The following is a 27,780-nucleotide window of genomic DNA, read 5'->3' on the forward strand; positions in this document are numbered from 1 at the left end:
CTGTTCGGCCTTAGAAACGCACAACATATCCCCAAAATATTCACAATTCTGATTCCTAGTACAACGTTTTTCAAAAGTTTGACTCTCCAAGTCAAAAAATATTAAGTTCTCTCAAAATAACCAAGTGATAGCAATAAGCAATTGAAGGATCTGTTAGCGGGTAATCATAGACCAGAGCTCAAGGATGCAGAAGGGCGTCAAGGACAAGGAGAACAGCGACCAGCAACAGTCGAAGCATCAGACGACAAACGATGGTGAGTCCCAGGCGGAAGCTTTAATGGTGGTTCGCCCCTTATAAATCTAAAAACAAACATCATTCTGCCATGAAGAGCTTTAGTGCATCCTAATTGGTATCTAGCAGGAAAAAGCAAAATCCCAGGAAATCTATTTAACGCTTGCGGGGGGACTTGCCTTTTTCTATTGCCCTTTCTTCTGTTTTAGCCGTTCAATTTCCGCTTCCGTAGCTTCCTGGCATTTGACGTACCTGACGCCTGACGTACGTGTCCGTTCCACCCGTAAATAGTTTGAAAAATAGTTTCTTTTTTTTGGTTCTTGCGTCTATTTTTGGGTTCCCTAGCTCCAAATGCATATCAATAACAGAGCGAAGCACGAGCACGAGCACTGCCACTAGCACTTCTCTCTCTCTCTTTCTCTCTGGTCTGGCTCCTGTCACTGTCTTGACTTGGGACTGCCTGTCCCTATAGGCTGGGGGTGGTGGTGAAGGAGGGATCGGGGGTACTGCGGGCGGCCGCAGCCAAAAATACTACACGAAACCATTTGAGCAAACATCACAAAAAGGAGACGCAACCAATTGGTAAAGCAAAATGACAACACCGAGTCAGGCAAGCAGTTCTACCCCCCACCCCCCCAAATGGAATCGAAAAGAGTGCCTGGGGGGGTTGGGCATTGCAGCAAAGTGTTGTGTCTGGGTTTGGGGTTCCCTCCCTGGGTAGGGAAGGGCGCTCCAATGACGCATTGCAGACAGACGAACGATACGACTCCTCAGGTAACTGCTTGCTGATGGAAAAGATATTGCACTCGTTCTGCCAGTGGAATATTTAGATTCGATATTAATTAGCTATTTTACATCGCAAGCAGTACCGTTTCTACCGGTCATCATTGATCGATAATTACCCAGATAAGGCCAGACACCAATGGCAACTATCGATGAGTATCGATCACATGCATGTCCCACGGATGACAACTCTAGTTCCAGGTGATCTCCCACTGTACGAATTGCTGCTCTCCTCCCACATTTCGTTGCCTTGCTGCACACCCCCGGCCCTGCCCACCCTTCATAGCCCGTCATTGAGCCTGCTCAAAGGACCTCTCTAAGGACGTCCCGCCGTTGCCAGGCCGCTGTCAAATGCCAATAAGCCGACATCGTCTCCATCTCCGACAACAACAATAACAGCAGCAGCAGCACAAGCTGAAAAATTTGTGCCAAGCGAGGAGAGGCCGCCACAAAAAGAGAGAGAGGGAGAGAGATACACAGACAGAGTGGGAGTGGGTATCACTCACGCGCCAAAAAAGTAGGCAACATGAACGGGGAGGACAAGAGAAAAAACCTACAAAGCAAGGTGTGCCCTTTTACAGAGTTTAGGGTGCAGCCCTAGAGAGCCCTATCGGGCTCTCGGCCATACCGATCTCTAAGAGAGCGGGTATGATCGAAAATCACCGCCTCCACTGCACTTAAGGCGAGCGGCACCCTATTGATATACACCTTGGCCCAAACGGGAATTTGCGAGAGTTTCTTATACATACTGTGTGTGTGTTTGTTTGTGTGCGTCATATTTTAAAATTGCAAAAACAATGTTCGGGGGTGCGGGGGTGGTCGAAGGAGTTTAGGTAGCACTGGAAGGTGAGCCTGGAGTTAAGCGGAGTGTTTTTTGTTGCGCTGTTTATAGCCCATGTCGTGCGCAATTTATGTTAATCACAGCCAGAGTTTGCCGCAAGACCACCCCTCCCCCCGCCAGCAGAGAGAGGAAGCGGTGTCAGTGCTGCCTCTATCTCTCTCCCTCTGTCTCTTTCATGACCAGTCCACAACTCCAAAGCCACCCACATCCCCGCTTTTTCCGTGTGTAGGCCTACAACAAAATAACGAAAAACAATTTTTTTCGGTGCCTTGCACAAAGGCAACGACGTGGCAGCAACAATTTTAATGCCGTTGTTGCCGATGCCGTGGTTTACTGTGATTCGCAATTTTGCCACAGCCCCGGGCACAGGCCGGAGTCGGAGTCAGAGCCGGAGCCAGAGGCACCCACCATTGTCGTCCAAGCTCGACGGAGAGTCGGTCCGCAGTTGCTCTGAGAGCGAGCCTCAGGCTGGCAGCCAAGTTGTCCCGTTACTTACGGAGACTGCAGCAGACAGCAGAGCCAGGCAGAGAAGAAAGAGAGTCCATCCATTCTGCTGGACAAGTGCGGGAGCGCGTGTTTGTCCCGTTGTTCGTACATTCTTTTGTATTATCTTGTGTGTGTGTGCGCGTATTGTTTCGTGCCTCAAGTGCCCGCTGAGTCAGCGTTTTTTTTTTTACCACATGGCGGATGAGACAATAACAGTTACAACAGCAGCAGCAGAGGCATCCTCCTTCAGCTGCCTGCTGCGTACATTGAGCGCAGCTTCAATAAGTCGCCGTCGTCGGCATCTAATCAAGCCGACATATCAGCCCTTCAGCCAGCCCAATCTTCATCCTCGCCAGGCAGCGACAGAGATTTCCAGCGAGTGCTGCTACAGCAGTAGCTGCAGCGATGAGGAGGAGGATGACACCAACAACAATGACACACACTCTCACACACACGAGACGTCGGCAGAGCGACAGCGGCAGCAGTCCGTCGTTGTAGCCGACGAGGACAGCGTTAATGTCAATTTGGTGAGAGCAAACTTCAAATGCAATGACATGGAATGCTCCCTCGTCCTGGGGGACTATGTGAATGGTGAGTGTCCGCGTCTCTCCGCCACACACGCACACACACACAATCAAGTGTTGCACGGGCATACACATGTACGCGCCAGCAGCAGATCAGATAAAAGACGAGTTTAGATACCATGGGGGATAATAATAAATATAATTCACAATGTTCATAATTCGTTTTTCACTTTCAATTCATGTTCGTCGTTTATCTCTGTCACAATTATTATTCCGTTTATTATTTAAGCTGTAAAAAAAGGCACACACACACGTACACACGCGTTTTGAACGCTGCCAAAATGTGGCAAGCGAGCATTTTTAATTGCAATTTGTTAATTTCTACCACAAGCGACAACAGCCACAATGGGGCAGGGGCAGAGGGGCAGAGGGGTAGGGGAGGCATCAGCGGAAAGAGAACTTGAAAAGGTAGGCTATGTTCGAGGACCGAATCTTTGGATACCCTTGAAAACATCCTTTAGATGGGTAGTTATACATATGTATACTCAAACGAATTTATAACAACAGCTATGCTCCGAGAGAGGAATTTGTAAAATCAAAACGAGCTTTCACTTATATTGTAATGATATAAATATTTATCATATATCTATCTATTCATACTAAAAAAAAAACATTCAAAATTCTTTTAAATTTATATTTAATATGGGCCTTATAAATAAGACTTTTTGTTTAAATCAAGGTGAATATTTATTTAAATGCACTATTTTATTTAAAAACCAAATATTTAATTTGAATATGAGTGTACTTCTTTTTAGAATGCCATTTTTTTTTTGAGTATAAATTAAACTTGTATAAATCCAAAATATACATACAATTATGATTTCCGCCGCTTGGTTGGTGTATTCTAAATGTACTTTTTGTTCGTAAAAGTTTGTTTAGTAGGACTTATTGTCCATGAAACAACCATATCGATCGATTCTCAAAAGTTCGTACTTACATAAATAAATATGTAAATATATACATATGTATAGACGAAAATATACACCTACCTACTCTATGGGGTCCGAGATGCTGTGTTAAAAACATGTGTACAAAATCAGCATACCTTATTCGCAAGGTATGCATACATAATAAGAGCGGAACACGAATATGGCAGAGCTAAGTGCGAAGCGAACAAGAGAGAGAGCTAATCGCTGGCACAATTCGATGATTGACGAGGGCCAAGCATGTGGTGAGGGATGGGACGCGGCACGGGGCACGGCACGGTTCGGTGAGAGAGAGTCTTTTCACCTTGGCAGCCATGGCGGAGCTTGCCAAAATAGAAAACACATAAATTGCACGATCAAGATCATTGCTGCCACTGCCGCTGCTGCTGCCACTGCCACTGGCTCTGTGCATCTATTTGCGATGACATAATCCCATAGGCACAGAAGCAATCAAGAGAATGAGGAGGGAGAATAGATTAGGACCGACTGCGCCCTCTCATTGCGTGGCTCGTGGCTCTTCTCTCTCCTTCTCTCCCACTCTTTGACACCTGTTCGTTTTGTGTCCGCGTAGGCAGCTGACAGCAGCTGCCGCCGTGGGAGGAACGGGACCTCAGAAATCTACGACTTTGACAAATTTGTTTGGCAGCGAGGCTTTTTTTGTCTTTGCTGCAGCAAAAGCAACAGCACCAGCAGCAGCTGATCGTGAGGGGTCGTAGCAGCCAGGCCTGGCAGTGGCCTCAGGCTAAATTGTTTAAGCTGAGGGCATGATGGACTGGACAGAGCCGAGTAACGATACCTATAGACCAATCGATAGATCGATCACCTTTCTCTGAAGGATGCCAAACTGTGCTTTCGATAGAGAATCGATAAATGGGCCCCTTTCGAATGTACCAACGCTAGATAAGAGTGACAATTGTGCCTCAACAAAAACATCACATGTGTCAAGGGCAAGAGTGTTTCCACCTCTCTTAGGAAGAGTTACAATATCTGTGATGCTACTACGGTACTCCTTCTTCGACCGGTAAATTTGGGACACAGCCGCATCTAATTAAAGGCTTCCGCACTACAGAGTTCCCACAGTCTCTTAGAATGTTTCGGTGTCGTTTTTGGCTCACCTCCCACTACCCAACGTAATCGAGAATCAAATGATAAAAGGGCTGTTTCTTTATCAGACGGTATTCATCACTTCGATCCACTTCCAGGAATCATTTGTTGCTTGTTAGAATACACACAAATTCCGTGTGATTTGTTTTTTGTTTTCCGTATCCAAGGCTGGGTTGCCTTTACCTTTGGCTTTGTTTGAACACCAGCCGGAATCGAATCGACTCAAATTCATGTTCATGGCATGTCTGTGTGCATGCATGAGTATGTCTGGGCCTTAGTCGAGGCGAGTGTGTCTCTGTATGTGTGGGGGGTATAGAATACCAGGAGTATCTTGCACTTCCTCTATTCTTTTTGTGTTTTTTGGCATTAGAGACAACCGACAACGACAGCAGAGAACAACGACTAGAGGCCTGGAGAGGCCTGGCTTTGTTTATTTGCTTATAACAGTCGCAGTGGAAATTCGAGTTGGCTCAGAGCGGGCGGGCCCCAGTTATCGAATGGGGCAAACCACTCAGTTATCGCCGCGACGCGACGCAATGCGAGTCGGTTCGAGGAGGAGTCGTCTTCGAGCAAACAAACAAAGTCCAACAGAAAGCCACAAGAACTAACAATAATCAGCGAGCGTCAAAATGCCGCCTAACGAGGGCCCAAGAGGCAACACAAATCATCCGTGCGCCTGTATCCAGGCAGTTGCATAAGCGAGAGCCTATCTATCTATCTATCTATACACACAAGTACTAGTAGAGTTGTTGCATTTTGATGTGTGCCAAAGCCAAAGCCAAAGCCAAGGGGAGAGCTAAATAAAACTGAAAATCGAACTCCTCTGTTAAATCAATCCGAGAATTTTGTGCGGTTCGCGTACTACATCGAGTGGATTATCCGGCTCTGCATCATCCTCTCTTAGTAATCCCATTCCCATTCAAGTCCCATTCCCATCATGTCGTAGGCTTATCGGCTCCAAAATCATGGACTTTGGCGGCGGCGGTGGGCGCGTGCAGTTTCTCCAGGCTCAACTCTTTCCCGTCTGCACGCTGACCGCATCCAGTGGAGGTACAAGTTAGTGTACTTTTAGTATTATTAATTTACATTCTGGCCTCACGTTATATTCGTACGACAAAACGATAAAAGTAAAAATTCAAATAAAAGACAGACAAAATATGACTGACGTCACGTTACAAACCGCTGAAGTGGTTTGAGGTTGGGGTACAAAATTGCCAGACTCAGCGAATCTGCTAGTACTATCTGAATACAATTTTTCCTGTTAATATATGAAATATTTAGATCTTATTTTCCAAATCACTGAATGTAAAAACCTTTCTTCTTTTAACGTTATAAGTCCGCGGAGGCAACTGACATTCGTTACTGGCGTAAAGTTAACAAATTCCGAGGTATTAAAAGTTAAATAATACACCGCTAACCAAGATCTGGCCAATTTTCTGGGAATTTTAAATTATAGTTGATTGTGTGAGAGAAACTTTATGGAAGAAATTTTATCCTGAGTCCTGAAGAAAAAAATATGACAAAAATCGAACTTTGTCTGATTTTAATAGGTTTTCACATTAAAGTTAATGAAATGATCTGCTTATTGGTTAAACTAGGTGACTTTCTGGACAAAGTACATTGAAATCTATTTTAATTGACCTTTAATGTCCATGCGAAATGGTTGAAATTTTGGCTGAAATACCCAGATGTGATCAAGGACGGTTTAAATCGTGATATATACCCCTTTTTAAAACCAGATAAGTTCTTCTTCAAACCCTTCTCCATTCGTTGCCTTGCATTTCACTAAGCAAACAGACATGTTCCCATAAGCGAACAGACACACGTTTTGAACGTTTCGAATCTGGCTTGAAATTCCAATAAGATCTTATTAAATATAATCTATTAAGCAATTCGATTCGAAATTTTTCATTTTTCTGAGGTAAGCTTGCATCTTTCTGACATCGATCGATGTTAGCAAGCACTCACTAAAATATTATATTTAATATCTTGGATTAATGTGATTGATCAGTTTTTTAGTTTTATCAGTGAATCAAACATTCAGTAATGAAATAGATAAATCCTTTATAGGCTTGTTGTCTTTTTTAAATTGTTGAAAAATTGCAGCACATCTCTCTTCCGGTTTGAGACTCACATCTGTTGGATTTATCTCCTTGATATACTGCCATCCGCATCCCAAAATGCCTTTTAAGCAGTTTGCACCCATGTGCTGAAGACTATCAACGATTAGTGTTTCTATAGTTGACAACCTGGAATTATATTTTAAGTTCTTTGTTTCACAGGAGTCAAGGCGATTTTTATCATCCAAGATAAAGAAGACTTGATCAACATTATAGGCTCGGATGTTTTTCTTAGATGATTCCAATTTTTTTGGTGGTCCTATAGGAAGACTGCATTGGTTCTTTATATAATTGTCATCTTGTAACTTTAATGTTGCCTCAAATTTTCCAATGTGTTTGGACAAGTCATTGTTTGCAGATCTTAGATGTTCCATATTAATTTCCACATCTCTAGAGGCCTCAACGAACTCTACCACTTTATGTTCCAATCTGGTGGCCTCGTTTTGAAAATGTTGAATCGCTTGATTCAATTGATCTGCCCCGACAGATTTAAACCCAATGTCGCATCCAAGTAGTATGAATTCAAAATTTACCAACTCATTGATGTTGTTGTTAGATATCATGTGAGACACCAGAGTTTTCTGTATTGATTGATGGAGACAACTGAATCTGGCTCGCAATTGGTTTAGATTAGGACATGCATGTTTGGCTTTAGAGTTTTCTATATCAACACAGAATTTTACAGGATCATTTATAATCATCTCAATATGGGAAGCTGCAGTCCATCTCTCACAAACGATTTTATAGTCTTCTGATGCTGATTCCAGACAGATATCATCCATAGGCTCGATTGCTTTGGTTCTTACAGTGAGAACTTCCTGTTTTCCAAATATGCCAGGAGACTCCATTCCAGAGTTCATCCTGTATTGGGAACCTTCTGACAATTCTCGGTCCATGGTACTTAGATCATCCGACGGTGTCAGGCCACAATTTCTCTCATCAATGATTTGTGCAAGATGCTCCTCCATGGAAACATGGTCTCTCCCCTAAAATTTTGCAAAAATCTCATCATCTTTTTCCAATCGTTGATCTATTTGATATTTGCACTTTTTTGCATCAAATGCATGTTCTTCCACACCTCGCACACAGTTCTTATAATTGCAATTAACCATGATGTTTGATTTCTGATAGTGAAATTGTACTCTTATGATTCTGATTAAAGTTAAAGTTGGGAAAATTTTTAGTTTTCTTAGGGGACTATTTCGACCCAGAAATGGGGGCTGAAATAATTCAAACAATTCAACAATTGCCTGAGATACCCGTTTCTGTCTTTTGTGATTAACAACTGATTCAAGTCTCTAAGAAGGAAGATCCCATTTTTGGATCATGACCTGAGTAAAAATACTTACTTTCAATTTATAAATTTATAAATTTATAAATTGAGTTGTTGCTTGTTGCTTGGTTTGTTGTACGAATTCGATTGTCTAAGGGCACCTCGGTGTTAGTTGTTTTTTTGTTACTGGTCTGTTGGCTGTACTACATGGCCATTATTTGGGGCAGAGGTGGAGTAGTACTCTTCAATGGTTGTCTTTCCTTCCTCAAAAGTTTCGTTGTGAATCGTTGTTTTGTTTTGGAATCTGTGCACCTTCTTTCCTGCGTTTCCTCTTTTCGTTCCGGCCTTTGCTTTTCCGTTTTTATTGTCCTTCTTTGGCCACACACAAACTCACACACACACTGCTGCAATCACTGGAAGATGAAGAAATCGGATATAAATTGGTATTAGAATTAGCGGTAAAGTTGTTTCCGTGGCTGGTGGGGCATTTTCACCATTTGCTGGGGGCTGTCATGACAACGGCACACAAAATCATTAACACAAAAAAGAAAATAACAGAAATCACAGAACTCGAAAGTTGCAAATCAAAAAAAATCAAAGTTGTTTCCATACCATCAATAGCCCCGTCTGTCGGGGCATAAAAATACATTCCCAGTTCATTGAATTGCGATTAACGATATTCGCCCCGTCCCGTGCATAAATCACCACAACCAAAAACCACCTCCATTTCTCATTAATGCCGTCGTCGTCGTCGTCGTCGTTGTTGTTGCGCTGCGGGGGGAAATGTCGGTCATTGGCTGGGGTTTTCTTTGCTATTTTCCACGGGGCATTTCGTTCGGTTCGAGTCTGATGGCAATAACCATCGCATATAGTGCATGCAATTGCAGGTGGAAATGGGTAAAGACGATTACGGGAATGCCCTTCTCCAAAGCCAGGCAGGAAGGCAGGGATAATTATATGTATCTGGGTTATCTTGGATCCTAATTAGGTCTATGATTGGGTTGAGGGTGTCAGGGGTGCATTGTTCATTGTCATGCACAGGACATGTATGCTGTGCGTGATATTTTGGACCATTTGCTTGTGGGTCTCGAGTCCGTGGCAACGATTGGGAGCACGGACGTGGCCTCTATTAAGTCGTAGCTCTTCTCATAACAAATCAAAAAAGGCAATGACCAACAAAAAGACAAAAAAATTCGAAATATCAGAATAATAAAAACCAAATAAAGAAAATATCCACAGCGGGGGGAAAAATTGTGAAATTCTATTAATTTCTTGTGAGGGAACACGAGAGATGAGATTCCGTATTGCGACGCAGCGCAGCGCAGTGCCTGTTCGTATCTTTTCTGGTGTGGGGGCAAGGCATTGGCCGAATGTTTCGTTTCGGGCATTTCGGGGATAAACAAAATGCCATAAATATTACAAATTATAATACAATTTAAAAAGTAAATAATATGCACAGCATTTTTTGCAATTAGGAATCTCGGTAGCCGATAGCCGCGGCGGCATGGCATTCATCGCTGCCATCCCGACGCCGATTGCTGCCTGCATTTGAGCATGAAAATTTAATTAATGCTAAATTCCTGCCAGTCTACCGTCCCCGTACTCTGCGGTCAACGTTGGCGTCGCGTCGAGTCTCGCCGCTGCTGTTGCAAGCAGAGGGCAACTGGCGCTGGGCGCAACATTTTAAAACAGAGAGAGCTTTGGTGTCTTTCTTTCTTTGGTTCTGTTAATGAATGAAAGCAGGAATGCAGGAATGTCTTTGCCTTTGTTCTTTTTGGGCAACAAAAAGTGCAATCGATTGGCGGGAGAAAACTATCCGTTTAACAAAAGCTCCAGCGACAGCCAACTGGCATTTGAAAGCTCAAAGCCTCAAATAATGGGGCGGGACGGGACGGGACGGATGTCATGCCATTACGCATGCATCATTTGAGTGCAAGGTCAAGGTCGTCTTGAGGCAAGCTTTTTGCAGCCAAAGTGGTTCGTGTGTGTCTGCGCATTCTGGATATCAAGGCAAACAACAATTTAAAGAACAGAATATTAAATTTCTTTACACAACAATAATAATTTACTTGAATGGTTCCCACTCGTGGAAACAATTCTCTGAAAGTGCCTGAATAAACCGCCCAGTTCAAGGGAAATTCTAAACTGATGATCTACAATGTAATATTAGTCATCGCTAATTGTTTTTGTTGATATAATAACGAAAGATTTTTAATATCAAATACGATTTCCTCTTGGCAGCATTGTTCTGAGTCTTTCAGTTAATAAACACCAAAAGTTTATTCGAAAAGTGCAACATTATTTAATAGTATTTCATTAATTTAAACAATTGAGAAAAAACCATATGAAAATCAACAAAAGTTAATTTTTTGTCGGTATTTTTAGTACCTTGTTTTCCTATATTGTATCCCTTAAAAGATTTTTATACCCGATACTCAAAATGAGTATTGGGGTATATTAGATTTGTGGTAAAAGTGGATGTGTGTAACGTCCAGAAGGAATCGTTTCCGACCCCATAAAGTATATATATTCTTGATCAGCATCAATAGCCGAGTCGATTGAGCCATGTCTGTCTGTCCGTCTGTCCGTCCGTCCGTCTGTCCGTCTGTCCGTCTGTCCGTCCCTATTAGCGCCTAGTGCTCAAAGACTATAAGAGCTAGAGCAACGATGTTTTGGATACAGACTTCTGTGATATGTCACTGCTACAAGAATATTTCAAAACTTTGCCCCGCCCACTTCCGCCCCCACAAAGGGCGAAAATCTGTGGCATCCACAATTTCGACGATACGAGAAAACTAAAAACGCAGAATCGTAGAAGATGACTATATCTTCTAGAGTGCAAAATCTGAACCAGATCGTATAATTATTATAGCCAGAATCAAGAAAACAATTTCTTTTTTATTCTCGCCCTTTCTCTCTCTAACACACAGGTAGCATAGCCGGCTTTGCTTAGAGTAAAACATTAGCGCCTAGATCTCAGAGACTATAAAAGCTAGAGCAACCAAATTTGGTATCCACACTCCTTATATATCGGACCGAGACGAGTTTGTTTCAAAATTTCGCCACACCCCCTTCCGCCCCCGCAAAGGATGAAAATCTGGGGATATTCACAAATCTCAGAGACTATTAAGGCTAGAGTAACCAAATTTGGTATCCGCACTCCTGTTAGATCTCACTTTAAAACGTATATCTCAAAATTTCGCCCCACCCCCTTCCGCCCCCACAAAGGACGAAAATCTGTTGCATCCACAATATCACAAATCACCACAAAATCATAGATAATGATCATATCTATCAGATTGCTGAATCTGGATCAGATCAGATCATTTTTATAGCCAAAAGGAACAAATCAATTTGCACTGGCTACGCAGCCCCCGACGTCACGCTCAGACTGATTTTCTGTCTCTCTCGCACGCACTCTTTGTCGTGTCGTTCAATATTAGTGGCGTCTGCCGGAGGAGAGCCATACTGACTTAGTATCGGGTATAACTGTAGAGTTGCGGTGTCCGCTGCAACTCATAACGTTCCCCCTCGTTTTGTATTATATTACTTTCAATCTCCTCTAAGATGATTCATGATAAAAGTTCTGCTCTCTTACATATTCAACAAACTAATAAAATACCCGAAAAATAATAAAAAAAAAATACAAAATAAAATATCAAGACATTAATAATGAGTATTCTTGAATTAGTCACATTGGTGTTGTGTATTTGCCAAAAATTATCCCTCCAATTATCCATCACCAATTACAGAGATAATTAAGACATAAAATTTAAGACTATGGTCAAAATAAAATTCGTTTTATTCCCATATCGATTAATAATCGCTGAGATATTTGTTAGGAGAGGATACATGTATGTATAGATTATAGCATTAAATGAGACGATCGATGGTTCTCTAGCGTTTGTTAGACAGTTGGATCTATAATTTCACACCGATAACAACTATTAACGATTAATTAAAGTTCAATTTATAATAGTTGGGAAATCATAACGAGTAATAGGGAAGATCACACACACAAACACATGGACAGACATGTGAGCGTGAGCAAAAGCTCAAACACACGGAACACACAGGACGACGGTAAACAGGGGCGAACAGCTGATAGGGCGGGCGCATTAAAAAGCTCAATTGGCCGCCCACTGCTTGCGTCGGCAGCGAAAGTGCAAAAGCTCTCTGCCACACTCTCACTGGCGCCGCCTCGCTCGCACGCTCTTGCTCGCTCTTTTGGGTTCCTTGCTCTTTCGCATTAAATAATATTTGCTGTCGCTGCCGCCGTCTCGCAGTACGAGCACACGCATCGACGTCGCCAACGACGCCAACAATGGCAGAGACAACCGACGCCAACGGCAGCGTCTGTGTGGCAAAGGAAGATTTCGAGCATTCCTCCACATTCGCTTGGGTTTTCTGTTTTAGTCAACAACGCGGCAACGGCAAACGACACAAACAAGAATCGCCCCCGACCGGCCGACGGCCCACCACTAAAATATCAAAACAGAACGAAATTCAAATCGAAATTGAAACCAAATATCGTGTGCATCGTAGCCAAACCCGAATCCGAAACGAAACGATTCGAATCCAAACGGTTCCTCGACGCAGTCTCTCTCGTTCTCCCACTAAATTCACGTATCCCCGAATCAATCTTCGAATAAATCGTTATTTCGAATCAAAAGTAAGCCCTAATCGAAGTATAATTTGAATTCAAACGGTTCTGTGCTGTCAATCTCTATATTTCTTATATATCTCAGAATATTTACATATCTATCTATTGGTTCTACACAAAGTTTTCTATAGATTGTATTTCGAAATACATTTTTATTTTGGTTGTATTTTATTTTGTTTTGTTTGAGTGCCACGCGAAATTTTCGAATATCATTTGCCAAAAAACAATCAAAATTTCGGTCCCAAAAACGAAACAGCTGTGCGTATGTCTCCCTCTCATTCACACACTCATCCACTCTCTCTCTCTCTCTCTCTGTCTTTCTTTCGCTTTTATTTATTTTATTTTTTCTGAGGAGCATTTGCAGCCCCTCCTCCACCCCGAGTGATCTGCTTGCCGGTAAGCGATGGGGATTCACAGAAATCCATTGAAACGAGCTGTGAAACAATTTGACATACTTTTACGAAGAGTCTACATATGTCTACATATGAGTGCGAGTGTCGTGCAAAATTTTACACATACTCAAGCGAGAGTAATCTCTGCCCTGACATGTTCCGAGAATAATTCAAAAAGACAATCCCCCGCGAAAAAAAAGAACACTTTTGAGTGGGGATGTTAGGGATAGCTAGGGAGATATCTCTTCTACTAATCTTGTTTACTTGCTTGCATATTGTCATCCACAATTCCTTAGATCTTTAAGATGGAAGAAAAGTATTTAAGAATAATTTTTTTCAAGGAATTCTTTAAGGGTTCCCAAATAGCAGATTAAGTATAATTTGTGGAGAAAAAGCTTACCATATTTATTAGGAAATTCTATAAGAATTCAGTCAATTATCTTTTGGTTTATTATTTTTCTTTCTATTTATTTATAAAAAAAAAAATAAGAAAGACCATACCATATTTGTTAGAAACTATACAAAAGAGTCGCTCTTTATACTATTTATTTTGATAAATAAAATATTTTTGGTTAAACATTTTCTCAATAGTTTCCTATCTATGGCATTATTGTATGTGTGTTTTGACCTTAGTTTCTTTAGTTTTTTCATTTCATTCGTTTAAATCTTGATCCTGTTCTACGCGTACTACACCTAGATCTTCTTCCCAGAAACCACTGCAATTCTCCTATTCCAAACCGTTAAGAATTCCATTTATTCACCTATTTTGAACCACCTTTCCATACAAGTAATTTTTGTCACTTATTTCGCTTTACGAAATTAATTTCTTTAAGAAAGGAAAAATAAATCTTAGAATTGATTTTTGAAAAATGTTTACGAACAAATCTGTTGGCCGTAAATCTCTGAGCAACATTTTTATGGGGGGGGCTTTCTTTGAAAAGATTTTGTCTGCTTAAATTAATGTTCATCTTAACGCGAACATTAGCCGCATCCGATGCCGATGCCGCGATGCCATTTAATGAGATGCCGATGCCCCCCGCGGGGCACACGCATAAAATCTTCTTTTATGCAAATGCAAATAATTATTAGCGATTTTTAATCGAGTTGACACGATTCGAAATGATTTTCTTTACACTGGAAAAGCACACCTCAGTGGGTCAGACACTAGATGTTCCACAGACCGCGCTCCATATGCTGCCTCCCCCTCTCCGCTTCCCCACTCGATTCCAGCGTAAAAATTTGTAATAAAAGTAGCTGCCAATGAGGCGGAAAAAAGAGAGAAAAAAGAAGGACAAAGAATAACAAAAATCTGCTTTAATGGGCTAATAAAATCCGTCTAAGCACAGAGCAGGCTACAGCAGATGGGAGTGTAGGGGCGGGGCGTGGAGGGGAGGCAAAAGAAAGCCAAAAATTAATTAACAAAATATGTTGCAGCCAGTCGCGGCAGCATGCTGCAAATGGGGGAAGAATTAAAATGAAATATCTTTTCCACAGAAAGAGTAGAGGGGGAGGGAGAAGGATGACATGAAAATGAATTGTTGTCGCCAAATGCTGCCCCACAGATTCTCAGATTTATCAGAAATTCATTCCGGCCATATATTAGTGGCCGAGCCCCGTCTCTCGAGAAATGAGAACATTCCAGTAGCTGGAAACAAAGAAACAGTCAACAGTCAACTCAAGCCTTGACTCGGTAATCATTTCGATACTTCATTCACAACAAATCATTTCCATTATTTGAATCACACATTTTACACCAGAATAAACTCGAAAAGTTGTGTTACACTTTCAATTTGTTTTTTATGTGTTAATCAAACGGAAATTTAAAAACTCTTCGGCCACAAGTGAGTGTTTCTTAAAGGTTTAAATGTGGCCAATGGTCCCCGCTTGATGGTTAAAGAAAAAATTATAGAAATTAAGTAAAATTCGTTAAGAGATGAATAATCCTGCAATTTCTCTGTCTCTGTTTTGCAGGCTTCCTTGGCAGTTTTTTATCAAAGGGCCTGAAGACCAATCAATTGGTTGTGAATACGGATGAGAAGACCCTGCGACCCGTTGCACGACTGAAGGAACCGCGAGATCTTTTCGCCCTGCCGAAAGACAAGGACAATGACTGCTCACAGCAGGCCCCCAGATGGCCCGTGGAGTGTCAGGTGAGTAATGGAGCAAAAGTGCAACACTGTAGCCATGAAATACACATATTTATCCATCCATCCCATTGAATTCCATATCGAACGAAGGACAAGCGGTGTCCTAGTTTCGGGGGCGATGTGTGCGGCGGGGCGGGTAATGTGGATATTCAATGCCTTTGACACGCACCTTGTCTGCCAGGATATCCCGGGGACATGCGTGCCTCGCCTCATAAATATTAATGCACATAAAGCGAGCGAGCGCGAGAATCTTTTACGGGGGAGAGCGGGTGGCTAAAAAGGAGTAGAGGTGCCGAGGATGTGGAGAGGGGTGCGACCTCGCGGAAGCTTTAAAAGCCAGCGCCCACAAAAAGGCAACATCCTCCCGTTCCTACATCCATCTATCCACCCCCTCACCTTCTCTTCTCTCCGCTACGAATACATATGTAGGTCAAAAAATAAAATAAAAGGTGCACACCCCCCCTTCTCCCATTGGCGTTTACACCTCGTTAACTCGCCGGTTAACCCCATGGCATGCAGCACACATTTGTAAGCCAAAAAAAAAATGCAATGAAAAATCCTTTCGTTTCCGCGTGTTTTTTTGTTTGCACATCAGATTTCTGTTCTTGCTGTTCTTTTGCCTAATTGTTGGGCCAAATCGTTAGCCATGTTAACAATTGATTTGATTTGTTGTACGAATTTGTATGTGCATTCGATTCTGCTGCCAAATTGTGCTTTAGGCAAATATTACACATACGCTCTGTCCGCGGCTAGTAGAATCGGGGAATGATCAATGGGCTAGAATATGGGGGCCCCCTGGCAAAAAGGGGGTACCCAGAGAATTGGCTAACACTGACTGCTAGAAAAGAGCGAGGTGACTGCTAAGTGGTTATAGAGAGTGAGAGAGGGGGGCGACGGCAGTCTATTAAAGTGGAGGTCAATTGTTGGGCAATTTGCTTCTGGCGTAGTTTGAATGAATCAAAGGAACAAAAAAACGCAAAGATTTTCCTGTCAATTGCTTTGTTTTTCAATTAACAAAAGTGCCAAAAAAAACTCAACAAAAGGAAAGCTCAAAAAGCCATCAATGAATGTAAAAAAAGCATTTCATAAAATTTAAATTTGAATTCAAATCTGATAGCTATCGATCAGCACACACATATCGATATTAATTATCCCTAACAGAGTTGTATTTGGAAACCATTTCTCTTTCGTCTCTCCCTTGTCCACTTCTTCTTGCTGTAGAAAGCTTCCTGACACACGAACAGACGAACACACAGACACTCATTTGCAAAGTTTCACGAACTGTAAATGCAATTAAGGACAAAAATAATAAGGAAAACAATCGGCAAAGAAAGTTAGGCAAATCGTTTTTTCTTTTCTACTTGGTAATACCCCTGAAAAAGAGGGTATAATGATTTTGACCAGCTGTTTGAAGCAAACAGTAAAATGCAGCATGTCCCTCTCATTTATAGAGATGAGAACTGGTACTTGTGGTACTACGGGTGACTCGGATCGCTTGCTTGGTTCTTCCTTTATCTCGGATTCCTCTGTTGTATATTCACTTCCTTTCCCTCATAGAAAGCGACGGCCCTGACGTTTACATTTGCATACGCGAATAAAAAGTGAAATTTCAAAAACGACTTCAGTGTTGATTTGACTTTTTATTTTTTGTTGCTGCTGTTGTTGTTGTTGTTTCTACAGTGACACTGGCATTGGCAATGGACGAGCGGACAGATGGACGGATATAAAGGCATAGAAAGTTTTCAATACCATTGGGAGAAACAGCGAAACAGAGAGGGACAGAGAGAGGAGAGTGAAGAGTGAAGAGAGTCGCGAGGGAAGCCTGACAGCGAGACGAGAGAAATAAACAAGCTAATTAGTTAGTTAGTTTGATAACATACACATCTACACAAAAATAAGCTGAATTATATACAACAAAAAATATAAAAAGAGCGAGAGAGAGAGAGAGAAAAGGATGATTTACAGCAACCTTTGGCACACGTCACACAGCGCGACTGCGAGGGCGGATTGCTTTTGCTTGGGATTCGTTTTCGTTTTCGTTTTGGTCTCGTCTCGCGAAAGAGCTGCCTACTGACGGCTGATATGTTTCAATTAAGCCAGAGCTCACACACGCACACACACACACACACACACACACACACACACACACACACACACACACACACAAACACAGAAAGAGAAACAGACAGACCGTCAGATTTGCATGTAAAGCAAAGCTCTGCTCCCGCCTCCCACAGTGGAACGTGAACGGCAAAGGTATACGAAATGTTTCGAATATGTAATACCAAGTTTCCACTAGCAGAACTGTTTGCATACATTAACGGTTGATCGTGCTTTCATTTGAATTATCACATTCGACGTTCACATGTGGCTGGCAAAAACAACAGCTGATTTTCAGCTTTCAATCAGAACAATAGCTTCATTTTTATACAAAAGCATACAGTGCACAAATAAACAAGCAACATTTCACCCAAAAACTGTATTTATTTAATTTCAACGATTTACGCTAATCACGCTTTAATTACGCTTTAATCCTTAAATAAAATACTAATGGTTTTCGGTTCACTCCATTCGAAAAAAGTATATGTCCATTCGATTAAGGTAAAATTGGACAAAAAAGTAAGGCTACCCTTTGAATTAAGGGTAACCAAAACGTCGCCACTCGCTGCTCAATGTTTCTATCCTCGTTTTAAAGTTCCCTTGAGACCTCCCTGTGGCCCATGTCCCACTGTGCACATCCATCCCGTCTTATGTAAGTAAGCGCTACTATATCCAGGGCTAAACAAAAAAGCTTCTCCAGCTTGTGGGTACAATAACAACACAGCAAATGACGTGAAAGCCAAAGCTGTGGATAGAAAGGGGATGGGGATACAAGGAAGAGAAAATGAACGAGCGGCAAACGAAATGGCCAAATGGCGTCCCAGGGAATCCTCATCGGTTGCCTTGCGACAATAACTGCGACTCGCAATCGTATGACTGACATTTGGCTAAAATACCTTATTAAGAAGGACACACAACCAGCGATGAGAATTTTTGCGTCCTTCAACATCTGGTGCTAGATTTGACTGGGAATACAACTGAGGAATAACACCTGACGGAAAGTTGTTAAGGGAAATGTCACCGATAAAAAGGGATAATTATTAGAGTATCCCGTCTATGTATAAAAGAGGGATGCAGAATAGCGTTTTTGTCGTTTGCTTATGGGACATTTGTGCAGCGAATCAACTAGTGAATCCGATTTCATTTGTTGACTATCAAGAATATCCTTTATTCCTTTTTGTAAATTTATATTCGCTCTGTTTTCTGATCTCCAGGTCATCGAGGAGCGCATCACACACATTCCCTATGTGCCGGCCCAGCCCGAGCCGCTCAATACACCGACGGGCAACGAGCTGAAGCCACGGCCCGTTGGCGAGGAGAATGGCATTGTTGTGTTCAGCTACAGTCCCATCAGTGCCGTCAATTATGTGAGTATTCTGCATTCGAATTCGGATGCACACCCACCCATTCGAGATTCATTTCGCACACACAAATGTCACGCACTCTGCACTCTGCACTAACCCTTTTGGGGGGAAGGGAGAGGGATCCAACATTCACTCTTTCATTGAATCTGGCACTAAACAAAACAAAACAAAAACCACAGGCAAAGCCCAGGGCCAAGAAGGAGGATGAGTCCAGCGATGAATCGGATTACTCATCGGACTCCAGGATCGATTCAACGCCGCCCAGTCGCTCGACGCCTGTGCGACAGCCGGCTGGGAGTCGCGGGGGCAAGCTGAACAGCGTCTCCAAGATGATCAACAGCCTGGACAATCGCTCGACCAGCGCCTCCTTGGACGATGACAATGATTTTGAAGACGATTACGACTATGACACGAGCGGAGCCGGCGGCGGCAGTGGCGAGGCCCGGGAAAAGGCCATCATCAAGGATCTCATCGAGGAGAAGAAGCGCCGCTACATGAATGCTGCTACTCCCACCACAGAGGAGAGACAGCAGCAAAACACTGCCGTGGCAAGTGCTGGCCACAACAGCCGGACGGCCAGCAGATCGGACAGCAAACCCAACAGCAGGTCGGCCGACAGGAGCACCAACGGTGACATTGATGACATCTGGAAGAACAACACCAGCGAATACAAGCCCGCGTCGCCGCGCTACATCCTTAGCCAATTCGGGAAGAATGTGACCAAGGCCGTGATCGATCGTCTGGTAGATCATGGCGATGACAAACACCACACATCGGCCACCGGCACTCAAAAGGTATCGCCGTCGAACAAGTATGCCATATCCCCGATCATGTTGCCCAAAAAGAATATTGCTCGCCTGGAGATCGCCTTTGAGCGCAGTGTCCGGCCCGTTTCCCCGGGTCCAGAATTGAATAGCACTTTGATTAGCGATGTGCTGGGTGGTAATCACGTGCCGCCCAGCAGCACTGATGTTAGCCTCAATCGAAGTTCCGATAGTTCCGATTCCGATACGGAATCCGATATGGAATCACCCGACAGCGGCGGGGAAACATCATGCCATTCATGCCGCCTTGCTGGTGGTGCTGATGATATGCCAGCGTCTCCTGGTGGCTCTGGAAATGTATCCGAAACGGAAACCCTGGTGGGGGATGCAAGAAAGATCAAAACCAAGCTAGCGTGTAAGCAAATCGAAAGGAGATCTTTGGTAGGGATTGAGATCTAGAGATCCTTTATCCTAGATCTAGCATCAATCTCGTGCCAAAAGTACTCCCTTCAAATGACAGAAGATTAGGGATTACAGAACACATAGAACTAATGCTATCACCGGCTTACACCCTCATTCTCTGAGATTTCTCCTTCTACTTCTATGTGTTCTATAATCTTTGATATTCTTAGTAGTTTAGTTGAATATTTAAGTAGTTGGTTTGATGACAAGCCCCATCCTAATCCCACCCACAGCTGGGGGGCAGCAGAGGGGCAAGCCCCCAAGGAAGAGGTCCTCCATGCCATATTCACATGCGGCAACCCTTGCAGCGGCAGCAACTGGCTCAAGGGGGGCACGCCATGGTGAAACAGAGCCAAACTCCATGGATAGACTCAAGGGCGGGACGGGGAGTCTGACTAGCACTAGCACCATTCCTGGCAGTAGCACAGGCACTATCACGAGTAGCCTTAATGCTTACAGGCTGAGCCAAGATTCATCCCTGCTGAAGCAGCAATCGTTCCAGAGTCAAGAATCATCGACTAATCAGGAGACGAACACCTCGTCTCAATCGTTGTTATCCTCTTCTAATCCTCTACCACAAGCACAGTTCAGCCGTTCGGCGGTGGGCGGTGCCAAATTCGTCACGAACTGCCATCCCATGAATCCCGAGGAGTACGACGGCCTCGAGTTTGAGTCCCGCTTCGAGAGCGGCAACCTGGCCAAAGCGGTACAGATCACGCCCACCTATTACGAGCTGTACCTGCGTCCCGATCTCTACACGAGCCGCTCCAAGCAGTGGTTCTACTTCCGTGTCCGACGCACGCGCCGCAAGATGCTCTATCGCTTCTCGATTGTGAATCTCGTGAAGTCCGACAGCCTCTACAACGATGGCATGCAGCCGGTCATGTACTCCACCCTGGGGGCCAAGCAGAAGAACGAGGGCTGGCGGCGCTGTGGCGACAATATCTGCTACTATCGGAATGATGACGAGTAAGTCCCAGAGACCATATCCCTCTCACTCTCTACTGGCATATTCAGATCTCTTAATTGATTCTTCTCATCCCAAGAAGAAGTACCAGCAATAACGCCAACGAGGAGGACGAGGACAACTCCACATACACGCTCACATTCACCATTGAGTTTGAGCACGATGAGGATACGGTTTACTTTGCCCACAGCTATCCGTACACGTACAGCGATCTGCAGGACTATCTCATGGAGATCCAGCGTCATCCGGTCAAGTCAAAGTTTTGTAAACTGCGTCTGCTCTGCCGTACTTTGGCCGGGAATAATGTCTACTATCTGACGGTGACGGCGCCGTCCAGTAACGAAGAGAATATGCGGGTAAGCCTCCAAAGATCTAAGTGATCTTTGAGCTGTGATCCATTCTCCTTTTCCTGGAGCAGCGCAAAAAATCGATTGTGGTTTCGGCACGTGTCCATCCAAGCGAAACGCCCGCCTCATGGATGATGAAGGGACTGATGGACTTTATCACTGGCGATACGACAGTGGCCAAGCGGCTGCGCCACAAGTTTATCTTCAAGCTAGTGCCAATGCTGAATCCCGATGGTGTGATCGTGGGCAATACGCGCAATTCGTTGACCGGCAAGGATTTGAACCGTCAATATCGCACGGTTATCCGTGAGACATATCCATCCATTTGGTATACAAAAGCCATGATTAGAAGGTGAGTCGGAGTCAGAGTCCGAGTCCATACCTTCTACACTAATGCTTTCTATTCACTTCACTGCTAAGACTGATTGAGGAATGCGGCGTGGCCATGTACTGTGATATGCACGCGCACTCACGCAAGCACAACATATTTATTTATGGCTGTGAGAACAAGCGGAATCCGGAGAAGAAGCTTACCGAGCAGGTATTCCCCTTAATGCTGCACAAGAACAGTGCGGACCGGGTGAGTAATATATGCACTTAGAGGAACTTGATCGATTATTAATCGATTCGATTCGATTGGTTGATTGCAGTTCTCCTTCGAGAGCTGCAAGTTCAAAATACAACGCAGCAAAGAGGGCACTGGTCGTATTGTGGTCTGGATGCTGGGCATCACCAATAGCTATACGATTGAGGCATCCTTTGGTGGCTCCTCGCTGGGCTCACGCAAGGGAACGCACTTCAATACGCAGGTAAGGGTGATCGATCCTTCAGTATGATAGAATCTAAAGCGGAGGGCTGCAAAAGAGAATGTCTCGAGAATGGTATAAACAAAAGAACAATATACATGTCGTGAGTTCGAGTTTCGCTGACTTTTGGACTCAAAATGCCTGCCCACCGCTCTATCACATCAGATGATAGCTATTCTTCTGATGCCCTTTTTGTTTCTTTGTTTCTGTGTTTTTTTCGCAGGATTACGAACACATGGGACGTGCATTTTGTGAGACACTGTTGGACTATTGCGATGAGAATCCAAACAAAGTAAAGCGCCATGCAAAGTTATATAGGCAGATCAAAAAGATAAGAAAACGCGAGAAACGCGAACAGAAAGCATTGAAATTACAGAAAATGGCCGATCAGGGATGTATAATGAACGACAAACTGAAAGTGAAACGTTCTGTGGAGAAGAGTGTCTCCTAGGAACGGTTCTCTCCGGAAACTCTTTCTCAAACACTACACACAAACACACATTGAAAACACACACACACACACACACACACACACACAGAGTATACCATACAAGTAGTAGTGCCGCTGTAGTGCCCATGATGTATCTCTCGCTCGAAACATGTATTTGTTATCGTTATCGGAATTGTTATCCCTGTTGTTTGCCTGATAATCGTAATCCTATAGTATCGCTATCGCGCTGTGCTGTGCTGACAAATCAGATCCCATTTTTATACATACATATATACAACATATTCCCCATATATGTATATACACACACGATCCCACACACGATGAGAAAATTGCGAAGAGAAGAAAAACCGCGTAAGCAGCGTCCCACACATCGGCCAGAGCCAAAGATCTATATATATAGATATAGAGATGTATAGATATATACATATGTACGTATGTACGGCATTGAATTAATTTGAATGCTGTCTATTTGCGCGTATCGTAGTTTTTCTAATGTTTTTGTATTCCCAATTGCGTGGATAGTTCCCCAGAGATCCTATACACGCAATGGGAGGATATATATATATATCGTATATATACCACACTATCAATCCACCCAATATCCCACGTATTTTATACTACATATAATATTAGATGTACACACAGCACAGCCATCCTCTACAGCCAGGCGCACTCTCTCGGAACTCTATTTCTCTTACAATAATTATTCTATAACTTGATTGTTTTTTTTTTTAACCTTTACTTTACCTTAATTTTAGTTTAAATTTGTTTAGTCCTAAGCAAAAAGAGCGTATTATTATAACCGGAGAATATTATTTTTTGAAATAAATACCATCTATACAGTAGATTTTGTATCCACATTGTAGTTTAGTTTTTGATTTTTTTGCTGCTTTTCTGCTTTGTATTTGTTCCACATTTTCTTTTATGATTTTTATATATTTTTACTTAACCATATTTTTACTTACTTTAATTATTATTATTATTTTTACTTTTCGCCTGGTTATGATTTCTAACTAATCCAAAAACATTAACATTTACAATAGATTTTAAATTTACTCAAACAACAGGACAGGTTGCGATCCAAAATCATCGAAAGACTGATGAGAGAAGGCTCTAGTGCAGACGAGCCATTGAATATACCATTATCGGATTACTCAAGGTACGGACTACTCAGTTGTTAGATCCTAAAAGCATAGTTTTTACCATTAGGTATATTTTGAAAAGATGGGGTTTAAATGTTGCTTTTGCCTAGGATTTTATATTCACCATTCACACGTGACTGGCAAAAAAAAATCAGCTGACTTTGCAATACTATACTCTTTCTAAAAATCGTATTAATTTTCTACTAAGTGTTTTTTGTTTCCTATAATAGTGGAGTATTTTCCGATCTATATTCGTAGTTTACATGTGACTGGCAAAAAACAGTCAGGTGTAATACTGTACTCCTTCTAAAAATCATATTCTTTTCTACTGGCTGTATATTTTTCCTGTAATATTGGAGTATTTTCCAAGCTTTTTTGCCTTTCCGCGTTCACACGTGACTGACAACCAAAAAACAGCTGATTTTGCAGTACTTTATTCCTGGTTCATCTGTATGTGTATCCATACGCTTATGGGAAATTGCTACAGAATAAAACAGGGGCATACGCAAAGGCTCAACGAATGGAGGGATAGATGGGTTGGGGTTTCAATGATTGCCCCCTAATTTACTAACTGTATAAACCTCTCAGAGCCACCCAATACTAACCCTTGAACAATTTCTGTTGCGACCTTTAACCCCACCCCCACCTAGCGACGAGGGCAACTGCAGCTCCAGCTCGGACAACGAGGGCAAGCACTCAATCACGGCTTCCGACCTGGAGGGACCCTGCTGTGCCCCCATAAGAGCTCCGCCCAGTTCGCCCGAGGTCGTGCATGAGATACGAAAGGTAGGTGGTGCTGCTTCAATCCACTCACAGCACCGTAATGCACCTTGCTACCCTGCCCCTGACCTGCCCCTGCCCTGCCCTGCCCTTTCCTGTTGCAACATGTAGTTCCGCGTGCGTCGCATGAGGAAGGTGATGCACGAACTGGATCGCATTTACTTCACGCCGCTGTTCCAGCGCAAGTTTAAGGCCCTCACCACACTGAAGCGACGCCGCCACAAAATGGGTGTCACCAAGACGCCAGCGCCGCCCGTTGGCAAGCGCCTCAAAGGTGGTGGTGCTGCTCCCGCCGCCGGCTCAGAGGCCAGCGCTTTGCTGGCAGATCAGTTTATGCGCAAGCAGTTGAAGAAATCCTCAAAGAAACACAAAGAAAAGGAAAGCTCCGACAGCACTGGATCGAGCTCCCAATCGCAAGATAGTGAGACAGCCGCTCCCACAGAGACACAAAAGAAGCCAGCAGTGGGAAGGACAACCTGCGGTGCTGCCACGAGCCAGGCTGGGGCTGGTGGCTCGGGGGGTTCGTCAAAACAGAAGTCCAAGAAGAAGAAGTTTATGCCCACGGAGAAGAAGAAACCGCCATCGAATCCCAAGCTGCATGTGGATCGTAATTTTCGGTTGTGGCTGGCCAATCGCAAGATCTTCATATATCGCCGCAAGAAGGTAGAGTCCTGCCACCACCAGAGTCCACCACTGCACTCCACTCACGAGAATAATCACTGTCCTTCCACTGGTAATCCTCATTAGTGCTTACAGACGCGTCGCACTCGTGTGCGCAACAAGGCGGTCAAGAAGCGCGGCGAGGTGGTGCGCACCACGCTGGATCTACCCACCACCGATCCTGGCTCCGATCTGCACTTCTCCACCGACGATGAGGAGCACTCGCCCACAAGCGGGCCGAGTGGTTACGGGGTGGTGGCCCCTCTGCGGCACACCCTGCTCCAGAGCGATCTGCAGAGGCGCTACATCGAGGAGATCGGCGACACGGTGGTGCAGAAGCCAAAGCCCGCCCACATGCCACCGGAGCTGATTGTGACTACGCCCTCGAAGAGCAATACCCCTGGTGGTGGCAAGAAGCTCGACATCTACAAGCTAACGCCACGCACAGCTCCCGAATTGGATGGCGGAGCGAATCTAGGCATGGGAATGTACAAGCAGGGCAGCAGCAGTGGAGTAACGTCGTCGGCCAGGCGTACCTACTCGTGGCACAATCTCGACCAGGAGGCGGCCCTTTCCGGCAACAGCAGCAGCATCAGCAAACAGGCAGCCAATTTCTATATAAACGAGGCCAAGGCAGCGATGAAGATCAAGCCACCGCCACGAAGGTAAGCCAATCAATCGATCGACCCCCGATCTCCATTGATCCTCTTTCTGTGCACAGGAATGTTCCCAGCAACTTTATACCCCAGCGACATGCCACAAACACGTCTTCAGCGGATGATCTGCAGCTCAAGCTATCGCTGAAGAAAAAAATCTGGACAGGAGTCCATGGGGAGCCCGATGGACGACCGCTCTCCTGGGTTAGGGGTCACATGAACCAGAGTCAGGCCCAGGCCCAGTCACAGGCTCAGATGAGCGCCATGACCAATGTAGCCAATGCCATACGCAGCGCTGGTGGGGGAGGAGGAGGAGCATCAGGAAGCCGCCCCATGTTCGTTGCCTGTGGCAGAGAGGCGGGTGGAGGCATGACACCAGCAGCAACAGCAGGAGCAGCAGCGCCCGCCCTTTTGGGTGCCACACGCAAGCACAGGTCGAAACTCGAGCAAGTGGATTTGTTCAAGTAAGTGTTACATAGAGGGACTTCCTTCTGCAGATAAATCTCAAACCACTTTGCAGCGCCTGCTCCCAGAAACTTATCATGTGGCAGCAGCAGGAGGAGCACAAGAAAACGCAGCCGCAGCGTCTCATACGCGTAGAGGATCAACAGCAGCGTGAGGCGATGCGCTCGTTCAAGCCCATGCAGTTGGGCAAGAAACAATCGATGGGTGTCAAGACCGCGTCCGGCTTTGGCCCCGATGCCAGCAGTGGTAGTCTGAAGGTCAAACGCAAGTCGAGCAGCATGATGAAGATTGCCGAGACCACGCAGCTGGTCACTCGCTTTGCCCGCACCCGCGGCAGTTCCGGCAGCGCGGCATTGCAGCAGCAACACCAGCACCAGCATCAGCACCAGTTGCAGCAGCACCACCCGCCTCAGGGCCAGCGGATGATGTTCAAGAATCCATCGGTGGCCATTTCGGGCAGCGGACGCCATTACTCCGCTGGAATGATCAATCCCCAGCATGCACGACGTACCAGCAAGTTCAAGACGGGCGGACTAGTGGTCACTGCCGTCCAGCAGCCAGGCATGGCGCCCGGCAGCAGTAGCAGCTCTCGCCGGATGCGCAATGCAGCCGGACTGCCGGGCAAGGCCAGCACGGGGCACAATGCAGGACTCGGAGCAGCAACTGGCAGCATTAGCAGCGGCAGCGGCGGTGGCTTGCTGCAGTATCAGCGTAACAGCAGCACCACCATACAGATCAGCAAATCGTCCACGACGGCCATCAACCTGGACACGGTCAATCTGGTGCGCAAGGTGAAGACCAAGCTGAAGAAGCGCAAGAACCGCACTTTGTCCAACGGAGCTGCCAAGTAGGATACACCACACAACCCCCCATTAGACCCCCCCATTAGACCCACCCATTAGACCCTTCCCTCCCAAGAAACCAGCTACAGCTGCTGCTACACCAATATCCTTCCATCACCAGGAGGAGGCTATTGAATGTGTGTTTTAGTATTCAATTTAGTTCCCCTTACCGCCCACCCCATATTATTTTTGTTTCGCTTTAAATCGAAATTTTTAGTCGAATTTTCAACCCAAAAGTTTGTTATGCAAAAAGGACTAGGCAAAATTAATATAGTTATATCCCATACAAATACATATACATATATACAGCATACCATATAGAGTGGATAATGCGTATATTAAATCAAATCTGTACCTATGATTAATATCCATAAAATAATGTTAAAACGTGTGTGTGCTTTTTTTTGTGTGCGGTTCGCAGGA

The 27,780-nt window shown here is 44.3% G+C and overlaps 2 protein-coding genes across 12 annotated transcripts in view; one reads left to right on the forward strand and one right to left on the reverse strand.

The window, feature by feature from the left end:
• Window positions 1-27,748, forward strand: LOC108155072 (cytosolic carboxypeptidase Nna1). 11 transcript variants are annotated; one of them, XM_033389919.1, is made up of 16 exons: window positions 1-254; window positions 15,376-15,554; window positions 18,866-19,018; window positions 19,195-20,194; window positions 20,475-21,210; window positions 21,291-21,564; window positions 21,627-21,907; window positions 21,976-22,135; window positions 22,206-22,364; window positions 22,585-22,653; window positions 23,856-23,971; window positions 24,605-24,740; window positions 24,846-25,397; window positions 25,482-26,059; window positions 26,116-26,514; window positions 26,571-27,748. In XM_033389919.1, the coding sequence occupies exons 1-16, from the start codon at window positions 185-187 to the stop codon at window positions 27,364-27,366; spliced, it is 5,658 nt and encodes a 1,885-aa protein (XP_033245810.1). In that variant the 5' UTR covers window positions 1-184; the 3' UTR covers window positions 27,367-27,748. The 11 variants fall into 11 exon arrangements, with proteins under 11 accessions (XP_033245810.1, XP_017141152.1, XP_017141171.1 ...); XM_017285663.2 differs by having other exon boundaries at window positions 2-254; window positions 21,288-21,564; window positions 22,585-22,752; XM_017285682.2 differs by having other exon boundaries at window positions 2-254; window positions 21,288-21,564; window positions 22,585-22,752; window positions 25,491-26,059.
• The window catches only part of LOC108155125 (glutamine-dependent NAD(+) synthetase), a 34,695-nt gene that overhangs the window by 6,498 nt on the left and 417 nt on the right, over window positions 1-27,780 (reverse strand). Inside the window, exon 2 of the mRNA XM_017285771.2 lies at window positions 8,426-8,762. The gene's annotated coding sequence lies outside the window, so the exon portion shown is untranslated. The remainder of the gene's footprint in view (window positions 1-8,425; window positions 8,763-27,780) is intronic.

The sequence above is a fragment of the Drosophila miranda genome, chromosome XL (genome assembly GCF_003369915.1).
Source record: "Drosophila miranda strain MSH22 chromosome XL, D.miranda_PacBio2.1, whole genome shotgun sequence".
Taxonomy (NCBI): Eukaryota; Metazoa; Arthropoda; class Insecta; order Diptera; family Drosophilidae; genus Drosophila; species Drosophila miranda.

Excerpts from the sequence above, each read along its gene's own strand:
- LOC108155072 (XM_017285663.2), top strand. The coding sequence starts at position 185 with ATGCAGAAGGGCGTCAAGGACAAGGAGAACAGCGACCAGCAACAGTCG. Across the intron at positions 255-15,375 it reads GCATCAGACGACAAACGATG|GCTTCCTTGGCAGTTTTTTA; the intron begins GTGAGTCCCAGG and ends TCTGTTTTGCAG. Across the intron at positions 20,195-20,474 it reads GATCAAAACCAAGCTAGCGT|CTGGGGGGCAGCAGAGGGGC; the intron begins GTAAGCAAATCG and ends TCCCACCCACAG.